This window comes from Anneissia japonica, unplaced genomic scaffold, assembly GCF_011630105.1.
Source record: "Anneissia japonica isolate Jap-2015-1 unplaced genomic scaffold, ASM1163010v1 scaffold1949_len687591_cov173, whole genome shotgun sequence".
NCBI classification, from domain to species: Eukaryota; Metazoa; Echinodermata; class Crinoidea; order Comatulida; family Comatulidae; genus Anneissia; species Anneissia japonica.
The window spans coordinates 667,462-684,520 of NW_022754854.1; the positions used below are offsets into that span (position 1 = coordinate 667,462).

At 32.7% G+C, this 17,059-nt stretch overlaps 1 protein-coding gene across 3 annotated transcripts; it reads left to right on the forward strand.

The window, feature by feature from the left end:
* The first annotated feature begins 9,470 nt into the window (after positions 1-9,470).
* On the forward strand, positions 9,471-15,005 carry LOC117123283 (hemicentin-1-like). 3 transcript variants are annotated; one of them, XM_033269152.1, is made up of 9 exons: positions 9,471-9,677; positions 9,909-10,247; positions 10,772-11,074; positions 11,349-11,387; positions 11,839-11,856; positions 12,338-12,477; positions 12,909-12,962; positions 14,119-14,157; positions 14,655-15,005. In XM_033269152.1, the coding sequence occupies exons 1-9, from the start codon at positions 9,587-9,589 to the stop codon at positions 14,751-14,753; spliced, it is 1,122 nt and encodes a 373-aa protein (XP_033125043.1). In that variant the 5' UTR covers positions 9,471-9,586; the 3' UTR covers positions 14,754-15,005. The 3 variants fall into 3 exon arrangements, with proteins under 3 accessions (XP_033125043.1, XP_033125045.1, XP_033125044.1); XM_033269154.1 differs by having other exon boundaries at positions 12,909-12,950; XM_033269153.1 differs by having other exon boundaries at positions 12,341-12,477.
* The last annotated feature ends 2,054 nt before the right edge of the window (positions 15,006-17,059 follow it).

A 17,059-nucleotide genomic window follows, 5' to 3' on the forward strand; every position in this document is an offset into this window, starting at 1 on the left:
CCTCTTCCTGGGTGGCTCAAATAAAGAAACGGTACTGTTGAATGGAGCTTACAATGGGGGTGAAGGAAAGCTGAGTAATAAAGGTACTCTGCTACTGTCAAGCCTACTTGTAAACATAAATGATGAATTGCAATACAATTACTCAGTAAGTGAATATCTCAATATTATATATTTTGTGTGATTTTGTTTTTACGTTTAATAAGCACCATCAATTTACTATTGTTTACCATTGCTTTATAATTATTTATACCTCCATGAATTATTCAACTAATTATGTTCCATTTTTTCTATAGCATCTTGAGATGAAACCAATCTCGAATTAAAGCCCCTCTTTAGTTCGCAGCATTAGCCTCGAAGCCCATGGGCTTCGTTTTAAGATAATTCATATGCTTCTTTTCGAGATAGTACAAAGTACATAGTAGAGTACATTACTGTACATGAATTTCTAAAAACCAAAATATGAATGTAATATTCTGTTATCTCCCATTTTTTTCATAATTTTGTAAAATTTTGGGCTCCCTCCTAATTTTTAAACTTTATTCAGTATGCAGGTATAAAAGCAGTACACGAGCAAAAAATGTGGCAAAGAAAAGCCAAACCAGTCACTCGTTGAAAATGGTGTTCAGTGATAATGTCAACATTTTTGAAATTACCATTTACAATGTTAAAAAACCATTTTGAACGAGTTGGTGATAATCTTTGCCTGAGAAATACCCGAAATCATAACTTTGAAGGCTGATTTCTCAAATATTGTTCTTTTAAACAGCTCTATGTTTAAATGCTTGTAACTTCACAAGGAAATGTCGGATTTAATTGATTCTTTTACCATGTTGTAGCTCTCATTTTATTTTTTACCCTGTATTAATAACAAAAATTCGATTAATGCACTTAACGAAATTATAAACGGCAATAACAAAAATTTAAACTTTTTTTTTATTGTTTTATTGTTTTATTTTTTTATATATATTTTTTTAAACTCAGACCTACAGCTTTGTCTTATTCACAATAACATCAGTGCATGTACGCTTTACTCTAATGTGAGGCCCTGGGAAATATTTATAGGCCTACATATACAACATATGCCTACTGTATGTTCCAAACAGTGTCAAAAGCAACATTAGCTTTTTTGATTTAGCATTTTTTAGAATGTAGAAATCCGTTATTAAAAGAATATGGAAACACATAAGACTTAACATGACTAAACTATGTGGACGTAAATCTACTGCCTAGGCCTACTTTTTGTATCTCAGAATTGCACAAAATTGTGCCATTCTCAATATCTAAGTAGTTTATAAAAACAAAATCTCACTGGATGTAGGGCCTAAAGTAACTAAAATGTTGGCTATGTGTCCGGATTTATAGTAATATCGTACGGTAACATATTGTACGTAATTATAACGCAAGTCTAGAAGGAAAGACATTCTCCGTTTAAAATTTAGATTTAGTAAACAGAGCTTAAACTCGAGTAACTACAGTAATCCCGAACGGGGCATTACGGTTTATCCAAAAATATTAACATCATTCACTAGTGGAAATGTTTTCTGTGAAAATATGCTATCATTTTATTTACTGTATATTCAACGTGTATTACACAAGGCTTTGAAAAACTACGTGCCCTATTATAAGCATCCATGGGAGTACAATATATAAAAATTATCTTGGTACAAATATGAAACGTTTTATTCAGAGAATTATTTACTCCGGTTTTTTTTTTTTTTTTTTTTTTTTTTTTTTTAGTTTACATAGGCCTACCTACAATTATCACTTACAGCCTTGTATTTCTCGAATTCTATATAATAAAAATGAATGGCCATACGATACGTTTAGGTTATAGGCTATGAACCTAGAGTATTCAAAGTTCACTACATCAACAAAAAGGGTAGGATATTTTTAATGAAGTATTTTAGCTTTGAAGTGTTGTGTTTTTCACTAAACCTGATCATCTATATAATAACAGAGAGCAACAATAATATTGTAACAATAAGAGAGAGCAGCTTAGCTCAGTCGGCTAATCTGGTGGTAGCCACTGTGTGTGCGCTGAACCGTAGAGATCTCTAGGTCCCCGGTTCAATTCCCATCGCCTCCTCTCCTTGTGTTTCAGCTAGAGGGCTGAAATACAAGTTACATAGTGCGCCGTCTTTCGGATGAGACGTTTAAGCTGTTGGTCCCGTGTGCATTTATGGCCCATGTGCACGTTAAAGAACACAGTACACTCTTCGGAAAAGAATAGGGGATTGTCTCCCGGTGTACTGTCCAATCACCACCAGAAGGACCCCACTGGAAATAAGTCTTCTTCTAGACTTTCGTGGGCTATCCTTGGTGTTTACACCGAATAAATCCAATCCAATCCAATCCAACATTATATACTATAATAATAATGCCTCAAATTGTGTTACCTAGGAGCTGAAACCGCCGAAGGGATTGAAAAAAAAACTAAATGAAACCTGACACACTTATTGTTTTAAACACGTTATTTTATCGATTCTCGTGTTAGGCTCTATAAAAAATATTATTAGTTTATCACCCTATCTGGGCAGGAAAAGTGATGAGGGAGGGAGGTTTTTTTTGTTTTGTTTTTTTTATTTTGCTAAAGCCAAATATCACCCTTGGGTTGTTTGCTGGTTCATTGATATTCAAAGTAAAACATGATTTAGATAAAGCAAACAATATCTACTAACTATTTAATAAAATAAATGAAAACAATTAATAAATAAAATAATTTAAAAATTTATTGGGCCTTATATACGCGCAAAACACATGCAAACATAGAGGGCTAAATGCCTTTTTCGATACGCAGTCGTGAAAGGGTCCTTTTTGCACGTAGTATTGGGTTTGTTGTAGTTGCTCAGTCTTCACTTTCATGATTTATGTGGCTAGGGCATGAGGTAACTAGTAAGGCATATTCTTTCTTATGTGTTATATGCCATTTTGAATTAATTTTGAAATTTTCATTATATTGTAAATAGTTTTACGTCATACCTGTGTGTCTTTAAAAGGTACATTTTACATCCGAGGAAGTGTTTGTAAGTTTTTATTTTAACTTTGAAATTCCATTGTAGCCGAAACTGGGCAGTGTCAGTAGAACCTATAAGCAACTGGTAGCTTATTCAGCGGTCACGACCCCCCTGCTAATGGGCTCCATAAATGTTGTAATATAAAAATGAAGAAAATAATACTCGCCCTATTCTGAGGGTATCAGAAGAAATAATCAGTCTATGTTTACGGATAAAACACGTGTGTATGTTTCTGAATACAGCGCCTTATTTTGATGTTTTTAATCTAAAAAAAATATACTAACGAAAATGACTGTACATAATGCCCTCACCGATTTTTAAGATAACCGGAAGAATGATATAGGTTTATAATTTCCACCAAAACGTTTAGTATTTTCCGATTTGAACATGAATCCACGCTTGTCTATCTGTGACTCTACCAAATTCATTTATAGACAAGTTAAAGGTTGAAAGTTAAACTGTTCCTGATCTGAGTAACATCCTACAGGAATCTATCTTTCAGATAGTGTATTTTTTATGTCTTTTTTTAGTTTTCTTTTAGTCAAGACGCTGAAGCAGGTCAACTACCAAATTAAAGGACTACCGGTATATTTTTTATTTTTGAATAATTTTGTATTTTTGAATAATTTCAACTTACAGTACTGTCAAAACTTGACACACTTGATTTGGAACCAAAAGAAAACATTCTCAACGAAAATGAAATTGCGACGTTTACATGCTCCTTATATGATGGTGTTCCAACACCTATCACCATTACATGGATCAAAGATGGCGGCGTACATTGTGTGTCTAATACTGAGAAGTATCCACAGTCAGATGCAACATTAGAGATCAGCAGAGTCAGTGAAATGGATGAAGGAGAATACCAATGTCGAGCAGAGAATGTAGCTAACAGTATGGATGACGGAAAGCTGAGTAGTAGTAATAATAATAATAATAATAATAATAATAATCATAATCATAATAATAATAATAATATTATTTATAAAGCGCACAAATCCACTGCAGTAGTGCTCAAGGTAATAAAGGAACTCTGCTACTGTTAAGACCTACTTGTACGTTGTAAACATAATTGCAATACAATCAATAATGCTCTTGGTGAATATCTTAATCCATTTTTAGCCTTGATCCAAATGAGAGTATTTTTGTTTTTCTTTTTAGATGTTATTTCTTATTTTTGACTATTGTTGAATTGATGTTATATTGACTTCATTTTTATATCGACTAGGATTGTTCGCCATGAAAAGTCTTATAAAATTGATGCAATTTTTGCCAATAGTAAACGAAAGTGAAATTGTGTTTATTTCTTTGTTATAATTTTGTAATAATTTGTTATAAATTTGTAATAATGTATTTATTTGTTATTGGAAATACATGTATATTTTTCATCAGCACCATCAACGACACTCGTATCAAGTCCCTCCGGAACAAGTATGTATTTTCTTCATTTATACGGATTTTTGTTTTGTTTTATTCACGATTCCGACGGAAGTTGAAAATAAACTTAATGTTTACTATAATTATGCGTTTATTTTAGTATCCAAATTATTGCTAGGCACCAAACTGACTTCATTTATATACTTTCATGATAAAAATGGGATTATTGTTACTGAATACAATATTTGATTTGATTTGACAATGTATGCCTAATATTATTTCTCCATTCGTTTTTATACTCACCATTTGTTATAACCCATATTGTAATTTGTATTGTATTATGTTAAATCTTAAAATGATAACAATATATTGATGAACTGACTAGTTAATTAAAATAGAGTTGATACGTTCTCCAACAATTTAGATAAGTTGAAAACGTTATTCACGTATCTTTTTTTTAAATTGAATATGTCTTTTCATTACCAACACATTTGACATCTGTAGCAAGTATTTCCAAAACGGGTGAGTTTAAATATATTCATATATTTCTTAAATCTTGCATTTATTCATTCATTCATTCACTCACTCACTCACTTTTTCATTTATTTATTTATTTATTCATTCATTCATTTATCTGTCATCGACGCATCCATCCTTTTATTTATTTCATAATTTGCTCAGTCATAAGTTTGTTTTTTTTTTATTTACGCATTCATTCATTCATATACTATTTTATAATCATGAATGTATTATATGAACTACAAATGTTTCAGTATTGCAGTGTTTCTGAATATTCACGTAATTTGTTTCTGTATTATTTGTTATGATTGACTGAATGATGATTGATTTATTTATTGATGGATTGATTGGTCGTCTCGCTTTGTGACACACTTTATGTACATTAAATGCCAATAAACAATTAAATCATTTTGCTTTTGTGAATTTATATAATGATCTATAACACAAATAAAATGTTTTATAATACGTACTGTCGTTTATTATTATGCAAATGTAACTTTTATATTTTTTACATAGTAGGCCTACCTCAGAAATCGTAAAGCTCATATACTGTTCTTGTTGCTGGAATGACGTTTTTAGGTTTCTTTATGGGAATCCTTTTATCTTCACTTGTATGTGCCGTCCTCTGGAAAATTAGAATTTCAAAAGCACAGGTGCGATACCAGTATCATTTACACACTGATACTGAAGCTTTACTAAACTGGCGGGGCTTTTCTTTTGGCTAAGATGATAATTATGGCATAGACTTGGCCTACTTTTATTTTAGCCTGATGTAGATAATATGGTAACCATAAAGTAATGTCACTGAAGATGAACTAATATTGGGCCTCATATACAACATGTGCACTTAAGGAATACACACAAAGCTGACATGCCCCTGAATCGCAGCGTACTAACATTAATATGCTAGTGTGGCTATTGTACATTATTTATTGGTTAATGTTCCACTAACAAACGTAAATTTTGTTTTTCATGATAAATTATGTCATGAATAGTAGTAGTAACACTAATTAGTAATAGATGTGAATTTATATAAAGGGGAAGATAAATGTCACCGAAACAACATCCTGCAAAGATTACGAGCTACCTCCGGTAAGAAAGATGGTAGGGTATCTCTCCAAAAATCAAACGAAATAGCCTCAAATTTTTACATAAACACTGAATTGCTAATTTAAAATAAATAAAAGTTACCAATAAGACATTTCAAAACAATTAAATGCCGATTTGCATACGTTTTAATACTTATACGTGAGATAGCAACACTCGCTAACATTTACCCCTGTTTTTTTTTATGGTAATCCGTGTAGACGATGATTACTTAAAGAACAAAAAACCAGTAGGGGATCTAGGAATTTTTTATAGAGGGGGCCTGGAGAAAGACTTCATATATTGAGGGTCTATACTACCTCAGCCCCACCATGGTTGGGGCTGAGGTAAGATAATTTATGATTAAGGCACCTCTAGATGGTCGAAAATGGCACTTTTAGACGCAAAATTTTAGTCGAATTTTCTTCTTTTTTTTCCTAAATTTTCTTTAAATTTTGAAATATTTAGGGGAGGCGGAGGGGCCGGACAGGATGCTCCCCCTCCCATTGAATTCGCCACTGAAAGCTGATTCAAAGCTCGAAGAAATTACCACAGACAACAACGTTTGCTTGTTACGTGTATTTCTTTAGTCATCATGTTTTACATTGACGAGCAATTACTAAGAAGCACCAAATACATCAGGTTCTGCTGAAGAGTTCTCGTTTTATAACTGCTATGCGCTCGAGTAATACCCAAGGCAAGGTGTCTGTCACTGCTCAGGATTATTTTGCAATAGTTGAGGCTAGCATAATTTTGGTAACAATCTTTGCACAGCAGTTGTTTCAAAATACTGTAGGTGGAATTCTACACTTCTTGTGCAATGTTAGTTTGGAGAAAAGCATTAGCATTATATGTGTATATTCAACAGTAAGTCCACTAGTTACGAACTGATCCTCAACTTGTACAAACCAAGTAGGTAGATCATCCTTGCTATTATTTTAAATAGCGTACAGTAGTTTTAGACATGGTATTATATATCAGCAATACACAGACCACGTCAGAGTCACAACTTTGAGAATATATATGTCTGTGAGGCTTTTGTGATTGATTTTAGTTTTTGACTTTTACATGTTTTATACCAGAATAAACATACGAATAAATGTATACATATAATTATATCTTAAATGGAAACCGAAGAAGCTTCCAGAAATGACGAACAACCATCGGTAAAGAGACGCTGCATTTGCTATAGTCAACCATTGCTTTATAATTATTCAAATAATTAAAACTGCATGTTCCAACAATACCAAATACAGGCTTTTTAACTTAGCATTTGTATAATGTAATAATCAGTTATGAAAAAATGTGACCAACACATATAGTCCTGTCCAGACTAACAAACGGACACAGCCTCTTCTATTTCTAGAATCAAACAAGCCACACGGTAGATTTGCACTTATCAGGGGACTCATCCTCATATATGTTATCACTTATGCTGTGCAAATAATCAAGATCCTTCATTTCAGAAGTATTACTTTCTTCATATAGATTCTTTTTCATTTTCCCTAGTTTGTGCCAATATTGCTCGATGGTTTGATTCATATTTATATCTGAAGTAATCCCATCTTTACTTGGAATCCTTACTATCTATAATGGTTTTCTTATGTGAGCCTCTTAGAATTTGCCAAAATTCACTGGAAGATTTACCACCCTCTTTTGCGATTTTGATGGACTAATCAACACGCATTTCAGTATTTTTTTTCTTAACCAAATTTTTAGTGTGTTTACGTTTTTCTTGATAAGTATTCCAAATATCTCACATGTATTGGTGTCATCGCTATGGTGTTTAATCCAATTCCGACGGTTTTTACAGGCATTTGGCCTTTGTTTAATTGCTTCATCTATTTTCTTATCAAACCATGTTACATTTTGGTTTAAACTTAACACCAATCATTAGTACTTTCAGAGTTTGCCCTTGACCATGTAATTTTTCCAACACATTGTCTTGCACAATTAAGAATAGTAAGGTTTGAATCATCAACAAAATTAAGAAGACGTTTACCATTTGAGATCCCCATAACAAATATTGTCACCAATTCTATTATTCATGTCTCCCATTATAATTATGTGGGATCATCCTGTTCAACCATACTATCAATATTCAAAATATCTTTAAGAAGTACATTATATAATTCATCAGATAATTCAGGGTTTGTTCCTTATACAGGAAAATAAGTTATAGCAATATATAATGGTTTTCCTTGATCTAAGCTAACTTTGACCCATAACCTTTCGTATTCATCATCTAAACATTTAAATAAGTCAGCATCGAGAATTGTAATTTCTTCAGAAATATAAATCACATTACCGTCACCACCTTTACTGTGTCTATTTTTACCAATCCATTTGTAATCATGAATATCAACAAAATTTGTTTAAAAATGTCTCTGCTACGCCAGATACCTTAATGTTGCTATCATGTAAAAGTTTTGAAATTTCATATTGTTTGTTCTTAATTATATTAACACTATTAAAACCGATCCTCAAATTTTGAGGGCTAAAATTCCTTTTTTGAGACGCAGTGGTGAAAGGTTCCTTTATACATAGTATCCGGTTTGCTGTAATTGCAATTGAAATGTTTGTAAGTTTTCATTAAAGCCGAAATTTAGCAGTGTCAGTAGAACCGAAAAACTGGTAGCCTTAGCGGTTACGACCCCCATGATGGAAAGCGAAGACAGCCGAAAACTAATTTTGTCCTGTAGGGCACTCTAGTTCGTCTTCTAGGACACTCGTTCATACACTCGTCACCCTCTTTCGATAACTTTGCCTGAACCTGATTAACTATGGAGGTTTATCCTGATAATTTTATATATTGCCAAATCCTTCATAACACTGCTTTTAAATTTTTTTTAATTTACATTGAAAATATCCTGAAAGATTGTAATAACATTGTATTCTTTGACATTCGTAACAGCAGTAATAATATTACCATGCAATGGGCTTTCAACACAAAACATTCTGAGAGATCTCACACATCTCAATGGTTTGATGAAGGAAAGGGAAATCGTCAATTCAAGACTATATGATTACAAAGAATGCACCTACATTGGAGGAATATCTCTTTGACAACAATGACTTTGAGGATACATCATTAAAATTTAAATTAAGATTGAATACCCTTCCTCTTAATGGTAAAATAGCTGGTCTGATGACTAATGCTAATGGGCTCCATAAATGCTGTAATGTGAACGAGGAAGAAAATAATACTCATTTTCTTTTAACTTGCCCTATTCTAGAGGGCATCAGAAATGATCAGTCTATTTTTACAGTTAAAATACGTGTGTATGTTTCTAATTGCAGCGCCTTATTTTGATGTTTTTAATCTAAAAAAATATATAGTAACGAAAATTACTGTACACAATGCCCTCAACGATTTTTAAAATAACCGGAAGAAGGATATAGGTTTATAATTTTCACCAAAACCTTCAGTATTTTCCGATTTGAACATCGGATCCAAGCTTGTCTATAAGTGACTCTACCAACTTCAATAATAGACAAGTTAAAGGTTCAAAGTTGAACTGTTCCCTGGTCTGAGTATAAAAACCTACAGGAATCTATCTTTCAGATACCGTAGTGTATTTTTTACATCGATGATACATATATATGATACTGAAGGCAAATATTTTAAGATTTATCGCAACATGTATTTTGTCTGCCTGATAGCCTTGGCTTCAAGTGCTGGTAAATATTACATTTTTATGTCTTTTTTTAGTTTTCTTTTAGTCAAAACGCTGAAGCATAGGTCAACTACAGTAAAATAAAATAAAATAAATTATATAACAACCTAAGTGTAGTTAGTTTATATTTCATAATGTTATAAGATATTCCATCACAATGATACTAGTTCTAAGTAATTTCTACACATGGTAGGCCACTACAATATTTCCCAGTAGGCCAATCACTTTTGCTTAGTTCCAGGAATGTGTGCTCGCCCGTCAACCGTAACAGTGCAGCCTGCTACAGCAAAATTAAATGAAGATGCGCTGATTACGTATGCATTCACAACAACCCTACCAGGAGAAAATGTGGCAGGCGAGACTTGGGTGAAATGTGATGCAGATGGTGTACTGCAGGGGGATCCTATTATAACGAATTTATTTAACAGAGAACCAAGAGGTAGATACAGCATAAGTCCTGATGGATACCTCATTATATCTAACGTTAAAGTTAACGATACAGGTTACTACCTATGCAGGGTAACTACATCCTCCGGTGACAATGCGAATGGGTTTTCAAAATTAACCGTTCATTGTAAGTACTGCAAAAACATTGTTTTCTATTGCTTGTTGCATATTCAGTGTGTGCCTCTACTCGGTATACTGTTTTCAATCATGAATTAAGGTTCTTGAAAGATTAATAAACAAAACGAAAACGAAACGAATGTATCCATTTCAGAGAGCTGCTCGCGGCGCCGTTTCATCCTGCAGAGAGCAGCAGCCTTTCCTGTATTTTTGTATGAAACAAGCAAAAACAAGTGCAAAACCTCCGTTCAATTCCCGAACCTCTTCTTATGTGGCTCGAACAAGAATCGGGATTACATTGTAAAAATAGAGGGAGGGGTTGTTTGTGTGTTGACAAATTAATCAAACTAAAGTAAAAAAAAAAACTTTCACTCACTCGCTAATAGTGAAAATGCAACGGATGTCTTTGGGAAATATATACCACATATTTCCGCTGCGACTTGAAAAGACCTCAATACCAAATTAAAGGACTATATTTTGTATTTTTTGAATAATTTTGTATTTTGGAATAATTTGAACTTACATTACTGTCAGATCTTGACACACCTAATTTGGAACCAAAAGGGAACATTCTCAACGAAAATGAAATTGCGACATTTACATGCAACGTATCTGATGGCGTTCCAACACCTATCACCATTACATGGATCAAAGATGGCGGCGTACTTTGTGTGTCTAATACTGAGAAGTATCCACAGTCAGATACAACATTAGAGATCAGCAGAGTCAGTGAAGTGGATGAAGGAGACTACCAATGTCGAGTAGAGAATGTAGCTTACAGTGGGGATGAAGGAAAGCTGAGTAATAAAGGAACTCTGCTACTGTTAAGACCTACTTGTAAGTTGTAAGCATAATTGCAATACAATTATTCAATAATGCTCTTGGTGAATGTCTTAATCCATTTTTAGCCTTGATCCAAATGAGGGTATTGTTGTTTTTCTTTTTGAGATGTTATTTCTTATTTTTGACCATTGTTGAATTGATGTTATATTGACTTCATTTTTATATCGACTAGGATTGCTCGTCATGAAAACTCTTATAAAATTGATGGAAGTTTTGCCAATAGTATTTATTTATTTGTTATTTTAAATACATGTATATTTTTCATCAGCACCATCAACGACACTCGTATCAAGTCCCTCCGGAACAAGTATGTATTTTCTTCATTTATACGGATTTTTGTTTTGTTTTATTCACGATTCCGACGGAAATTGAAAATAAACATAATGTTTACTATAATTATGCGTTTATTTATAGTATCCAAATTATTGCTAGGCACCAAACTGACTTCATTTGTATATTTTCATGATAAAAATGGGATTATTGTTACTGAATACAATATTCGATTTGATTTGTGTAGACCTACTATTATTTCTCCATTCGTTTTTATACACACCATTTGTTATAACCCCATATTGTAATTTGTATTGTAGTATGTTAATTCTTAAAATGATAATAATATATTGATGAACTGACTGATTAATTGAAATAAAGTTGGTACGTTCTCCAACAATTTAAATAAGTTTAAAACGTTATTCACGTGTTTTTTTTTTTTATAATTAAATATGTATTTTCATTACAAACACATTGGACATCTATAGCAAGTATTTCCAAAACGGGTAAGTTTTAATATAATATATTTCTTAAATCTTGCATTCATTCATTCATTCATTTATCTGTTCGCCTATCCATCCATCGACGCATCTATCCTTTCATTTATTACATAATTTGCTCAGTCATAAGTTTGTTTATTTTTTGTTTGATTTACGCATTCATACTATTTTATAATCATGAATGTACTATATGAACTACAAATTTTCAGTATTCCAATGTTTCTAATTATTCACGTAATTTGTTTCTGTATTATTTGTTATGATTGACTGAATGATGATATTGATTTATTGATGAATTGATTGGTCGACTCGCCTTGTGACACATTTTATGTACATTAAATGCCAATAAAAAGTCAAATAATTCAGCTTTTTGTGAATTTATATAACGATATATAACACAAATAAAATGTTTTATAATACGTCCTGTCGTTTATTATTATGCAAATATAACTATTATATTCTGACTATCAGTATTTTGTTTACATAGTAGGCCTACCTCAAAAATTGTCAAGCTCATATTATACTGTTCTTGTTGCTGGAATGACGTTTGTAGGTTTCTTTATGGGAATCCTTTTATCTTCAATTGTATGTGGCGTCCTCTGGAAAATGAGAAATTCAAAAGCACAGGTGCGATACCAGTATCATGTACACACTGATACTGAACCTTTACTAAACTGGCGGGGCTTTTCTTTTGGCTAAGATGATAATTATGGCATAGGCTTGGCCTACTTTTATTTTAATCGGATGTAGATAATATAATAACCATAAAGTGATGTCACTGAAGATGAATTATATTGGGCCTCATAGGCTCATATACAACATGTGCACTTTAGCAATACACACAAATCTGACATGCCCCTGAATCGCAGCGTACTGCTAACATTAATATACTAGTGTGGCTATCGTACATTATTCATTGGTTAATGTTCCATTAAAAAACGTTAATTTTGTTTGTCATGATAAATTATGTCATGAATAGTAGTAGTAACACTAATAGATATGAATTTATATAAAGAGGAAGATAATTTTCTTATTGATTGATATTATTTCATTTAAAGGTCACCGAAACAACATCCTGCAGAGATTACGAGCTACCTCCGGTAAGAAAGATGGTAAGGTATTTCTCCAAAAATCAAACGAAATATCCTCAATTTTTTATATAACACTGAATTGCTAATTTAAAATAAATAAAAGTTACCAATAAGACATTTCAAAACAACTTAATGCCGATTTGCATAAGTTTTAATACTTATACGTTAGATAGCAACACTCGCTAACATTTCCCCCTGGTTTTTATGGTAATCCGTGTAGACGATGATTACTTGAAGAACAAAAGCAGTAGGTAACTAGGAATTTGATATAGAGGGGGCCCGGAGAAAGACTTCATATATTGAGGGACTATACTACCTCAGTCCTACCGGTTGGGGCTGAGGTAAAATATTTTATGATTATGGCACCTCTAGATGGTCGAAAATGTCACTTTTAGGTGCAAAATTTGAGTCGAATTTTCTTCTTTTTTTTTCTAAATTTTCTTTAAATTTTGAAAATTTTAGGGGAGACGGAGGGGCCGGACCGGATGCCCCCTCCCATTGAATTCGCCACTGAAAGCTGATTCAAAGCTCGAAGAATATACCGTATATATCCACAGGCAACAACGTTTGCTTGTTACGTGTATTTCTTTAGTCATCATGTTTTACAATGACGAGGGGAGCTTGCGACGCTTAAACGAACTGTCCTAGCAATTGCTTAGTAGCACCAAATACATCAGGTTCTGCTGAAGAGTTCTCGTTTTATAACTGCTATGCGCTCGAGTAATGCCCAAGGCAAGGTGTCTGTCACTGCTCAGGATTATTTTGCAATAGTTGAGGCTAGCATAATTTTGGTAGCAATCTTTGCACAACAGTTGTTTCAAAATACTGTAGGTGTAATCCTACACTTCTTGTGCTATGTTAGTTTGGAGAAAAGCATTAGCATTGTATGTGTATATTCAACAGTAAGTCCACTAAATACGAACTGATCCTCAACTTGTACAAACCAAGTAGGTAGATCATTGGCCAAAACGTCCGTCCTTGCTATTATTTTAAATAGCGTAGTTTTAGACATGGTATTATTTATCAACAATACACAGACCACGTCGGAGTCACAACTTTGAAAATAGGCCTATATGTCTGTGAGGCTTTTGTGATTGATTTTAGTTTTTGACTTTTACATGTTTAATACTAGATACAAATATACGAATATATGTATAAATATACTTTTATCTTAAAGAAAACCGAAGAAGCTTCCAGAAATGACGAACAACCATCGGTAAAGAAACGCTGCATTTACTATTGTCAGCCATTGCTTTATAATTATTCAAATAATTAAAACTGCATGTTCCAACATGCAATTCCAAATACAGCACTGGCTTTTTAACTTAGCATTTGTATAATGTAATAATCAGTTATCAAACAATATGACCAACACATATAGTCCTGTCCTGACTACCAAACCGACACAGCCTCTTCTATTTCTTATATTCTACTTTTCCATATTATTTATGTCTTTTTGTCTTAGGCCTACTCTGAGTTTCACGCCCTATGGCGGTCATCAGACAACTGGCAGCCTAAGATTGTTTCATGATGTTCTCAGTAGAAATGCTTAACTTCACAATTCACTGGATGTAAGCCTAACGCCGGTCACATAGAACTACATTGTACGGGTCTTGGATTACAAAAAGATTGCACTTACCTCTTATGAGTTGAACACTGACTACGCTACTGTCACAAAACCTATAAAATTAATATAATTCTTGATATTTCCAGGCTTATACGGCGTACAACGTTGAGCCAGGAGCAGATAACAAGTATGAAGATCTACAGTGGAATTATGACAACCCAGTTGTCTATGTAAACGTCAAGTGAAAAACTACGTTTGAATATTAATTTCAATGTGAAATTTTCAAATGCTCTGAATCGAGAAAATAGTTACAACGTATGGGGTTGCTGATTTATTGTTTATTGTCATAATTGTCTATTGTAGTCATGTATTAATATTTAACATAAGATTCAAAATAAAGTTAAACAAATGCTGTATGTGTTTTTGTAATAAGCTTTCATTTTCCTTTCTATTTTTAGAAACATTTGAAAAACACTCATTATTATTATGGATGTAAATATTTTTTTTGAGGTTAAATAAAAAAAAAAATGAGAAACACATGTCTATGATAATCATCATATGAGTGCTAAATTGTGTAGGCTTTATTAGGTAAAGGACAAGATAAATTAAAATGATAAATTAAATAATAAATCAACAATACGAGACCATACCAATTCTTCCATTTTGATCCTGTGGCGGAAACCACTGCTTCGGAGGAAATATTATAATTATCTTGTCAAAAGAAGCAATATACATATTATTTTGTACATAAAGGTCCAACTCTAGGTCATTTTCATGAGAACTAAGAATTAAAATATGTCATTGGTTATTATTATACTTAAATATTCATTTATATGGAAGGTATTATACGTGTATATGTAGAGATACCCAACGAAAAACAGCAATCATGAAATTTATCTGTTTCTTTGCAATACCAGTTCGGTTAATCACATAGGCCTTATAAAATAAAAATAATCAAAGCCTAGTTTCCATAGAATCACTAAACAGTCGCTACAGCATTTTCACTTTACACCTGTGATACTTCGATCACTCCCAGCGCCAGCGATCTTTTCGAAGTTACGAGTTTAATTATGACGCCATTGCACCTTTAAAAAATATGAATTTAGTTTAGAGGAGTTGGTATAGGCCAACATTAAATAGCCATAAAGTACCATACATTAATGAAATTAGGCATCGTTATAATGGTACAATAATATTGTCTTTACAATACTTTTTTTCGTCAACGTGTTAGCAATGTTTTCGTAAAATTTAACCTCTTTTTTACCAGTTTACTAATAAAACAATTCAAATCACACAAGAATAACATGCTCGAAGATACCAAATATTGTCCAATTTAACACCAAGTATTTGTACCAGTGATTTTGTTCTCAAATCGCACTCCATGCAGTTCATAATGAATTTAGCAATCTTCAGACCAAGTTTTCTAGATATAAGAGTAAACATCACATTGATTTAGGTTAATAAGTGGGGGAGGGAGAATTATAGATGGATTAATTACGTGTGACACTCTTGGTAACTGGTCGGATCGATTGTCAAACCGGTAAAACGTTAGTATATAATTGTTTCTTTAATTTCAGCCAAAAATATACTATAACTGCATGCATACAAAAAACACTAAAGCAGTAACTGAAATATTAATTATTCTATCAATTTCTTTTTAAGGAAATATTCCTAAGCTATGACTATAGTATGGAGTGATATAATCCGACCAAACATAGGGTGGAATATGTCTTAATGTGTAAAGGTTTAAAAAAAATAATACTTGGACACTATATTATAAAGTTACTAGCTATTTATTTGCTATTATGATCCCTGAGACTTCCAGTTTCTGTGTAACTGTCGAAATACTTCACAGATCAACAACTTGAAGTATGGAGGGACGCTGTGTTCATCAGTAGGGCTACTCTAAAGCACCGAAAGCATAAGTCCTATTTACATTGGGCTTTCAAAATGTATGCATAGTAAAAAAAAATACAGAATCTCGTCGCCATGACAGTCAATGCAATATATATTTCCTTGTTTGTATCGGCCGTGCTATAACAGGAAAAGAGTTAAGAGGGCGTTAAACTCATTTTGTACCAGAACATTTTTATTTCAGGCTATCAACTGTAAAACTATGCAGCAATGAGGTAAACGTATTGGTCTGCTGATAGTGTAGGCGCGCCATTGTTTCACCAATTATGACTCTGTATAACACTGAAGCAAAAAATTGTGGGCACCATTGGAAAATTTACTTGGTCTGCCTGATCAACTTGTTTTTACACTTTGGTAATTATAATTTTTGTGTTTCTGTTAGTTTCCTGCAGATGGGCTAAAGTAAAAATACGGGTCAGTATATTCTGTCTATGTTGAGTTATATAATAATAAGTTATATAATTTAGTAGGCCTATTATGCTTTCAATTTTATAAACATACTAAAGTCAATCCGGTGCTTCAATTGCTTACAGTACTTTGTATACTTAAAACATCATTAGATAACATACAAAATGAGAGAGTTTTAAAGACTTGGAGCAATTGACATTGCGATAAAAAACAATCTGAGATGACAAGA

Coding starts and splice junctions, on each gene's coding strand:
- LOC117123283 (XM_033269152.1), top strand. CDS start 9,587: ATGATACATATATATGATACTGAAGGCAAATATTTTAAGATTTATCGC. Junction 11,075..11,348: donor GCTACTGTTAAGACCTACTT/GTAAGTTGTAAG, acceptor ATTTTTCATCAG/CACCATCAACGACACTCGTA. Junction 14,158..14,654: donor GAAATGACGAACAACCATCG/GTAAAGAAACGC, acceptor TGATATTTCCAG/GCTTATACGGCGTACAACGT.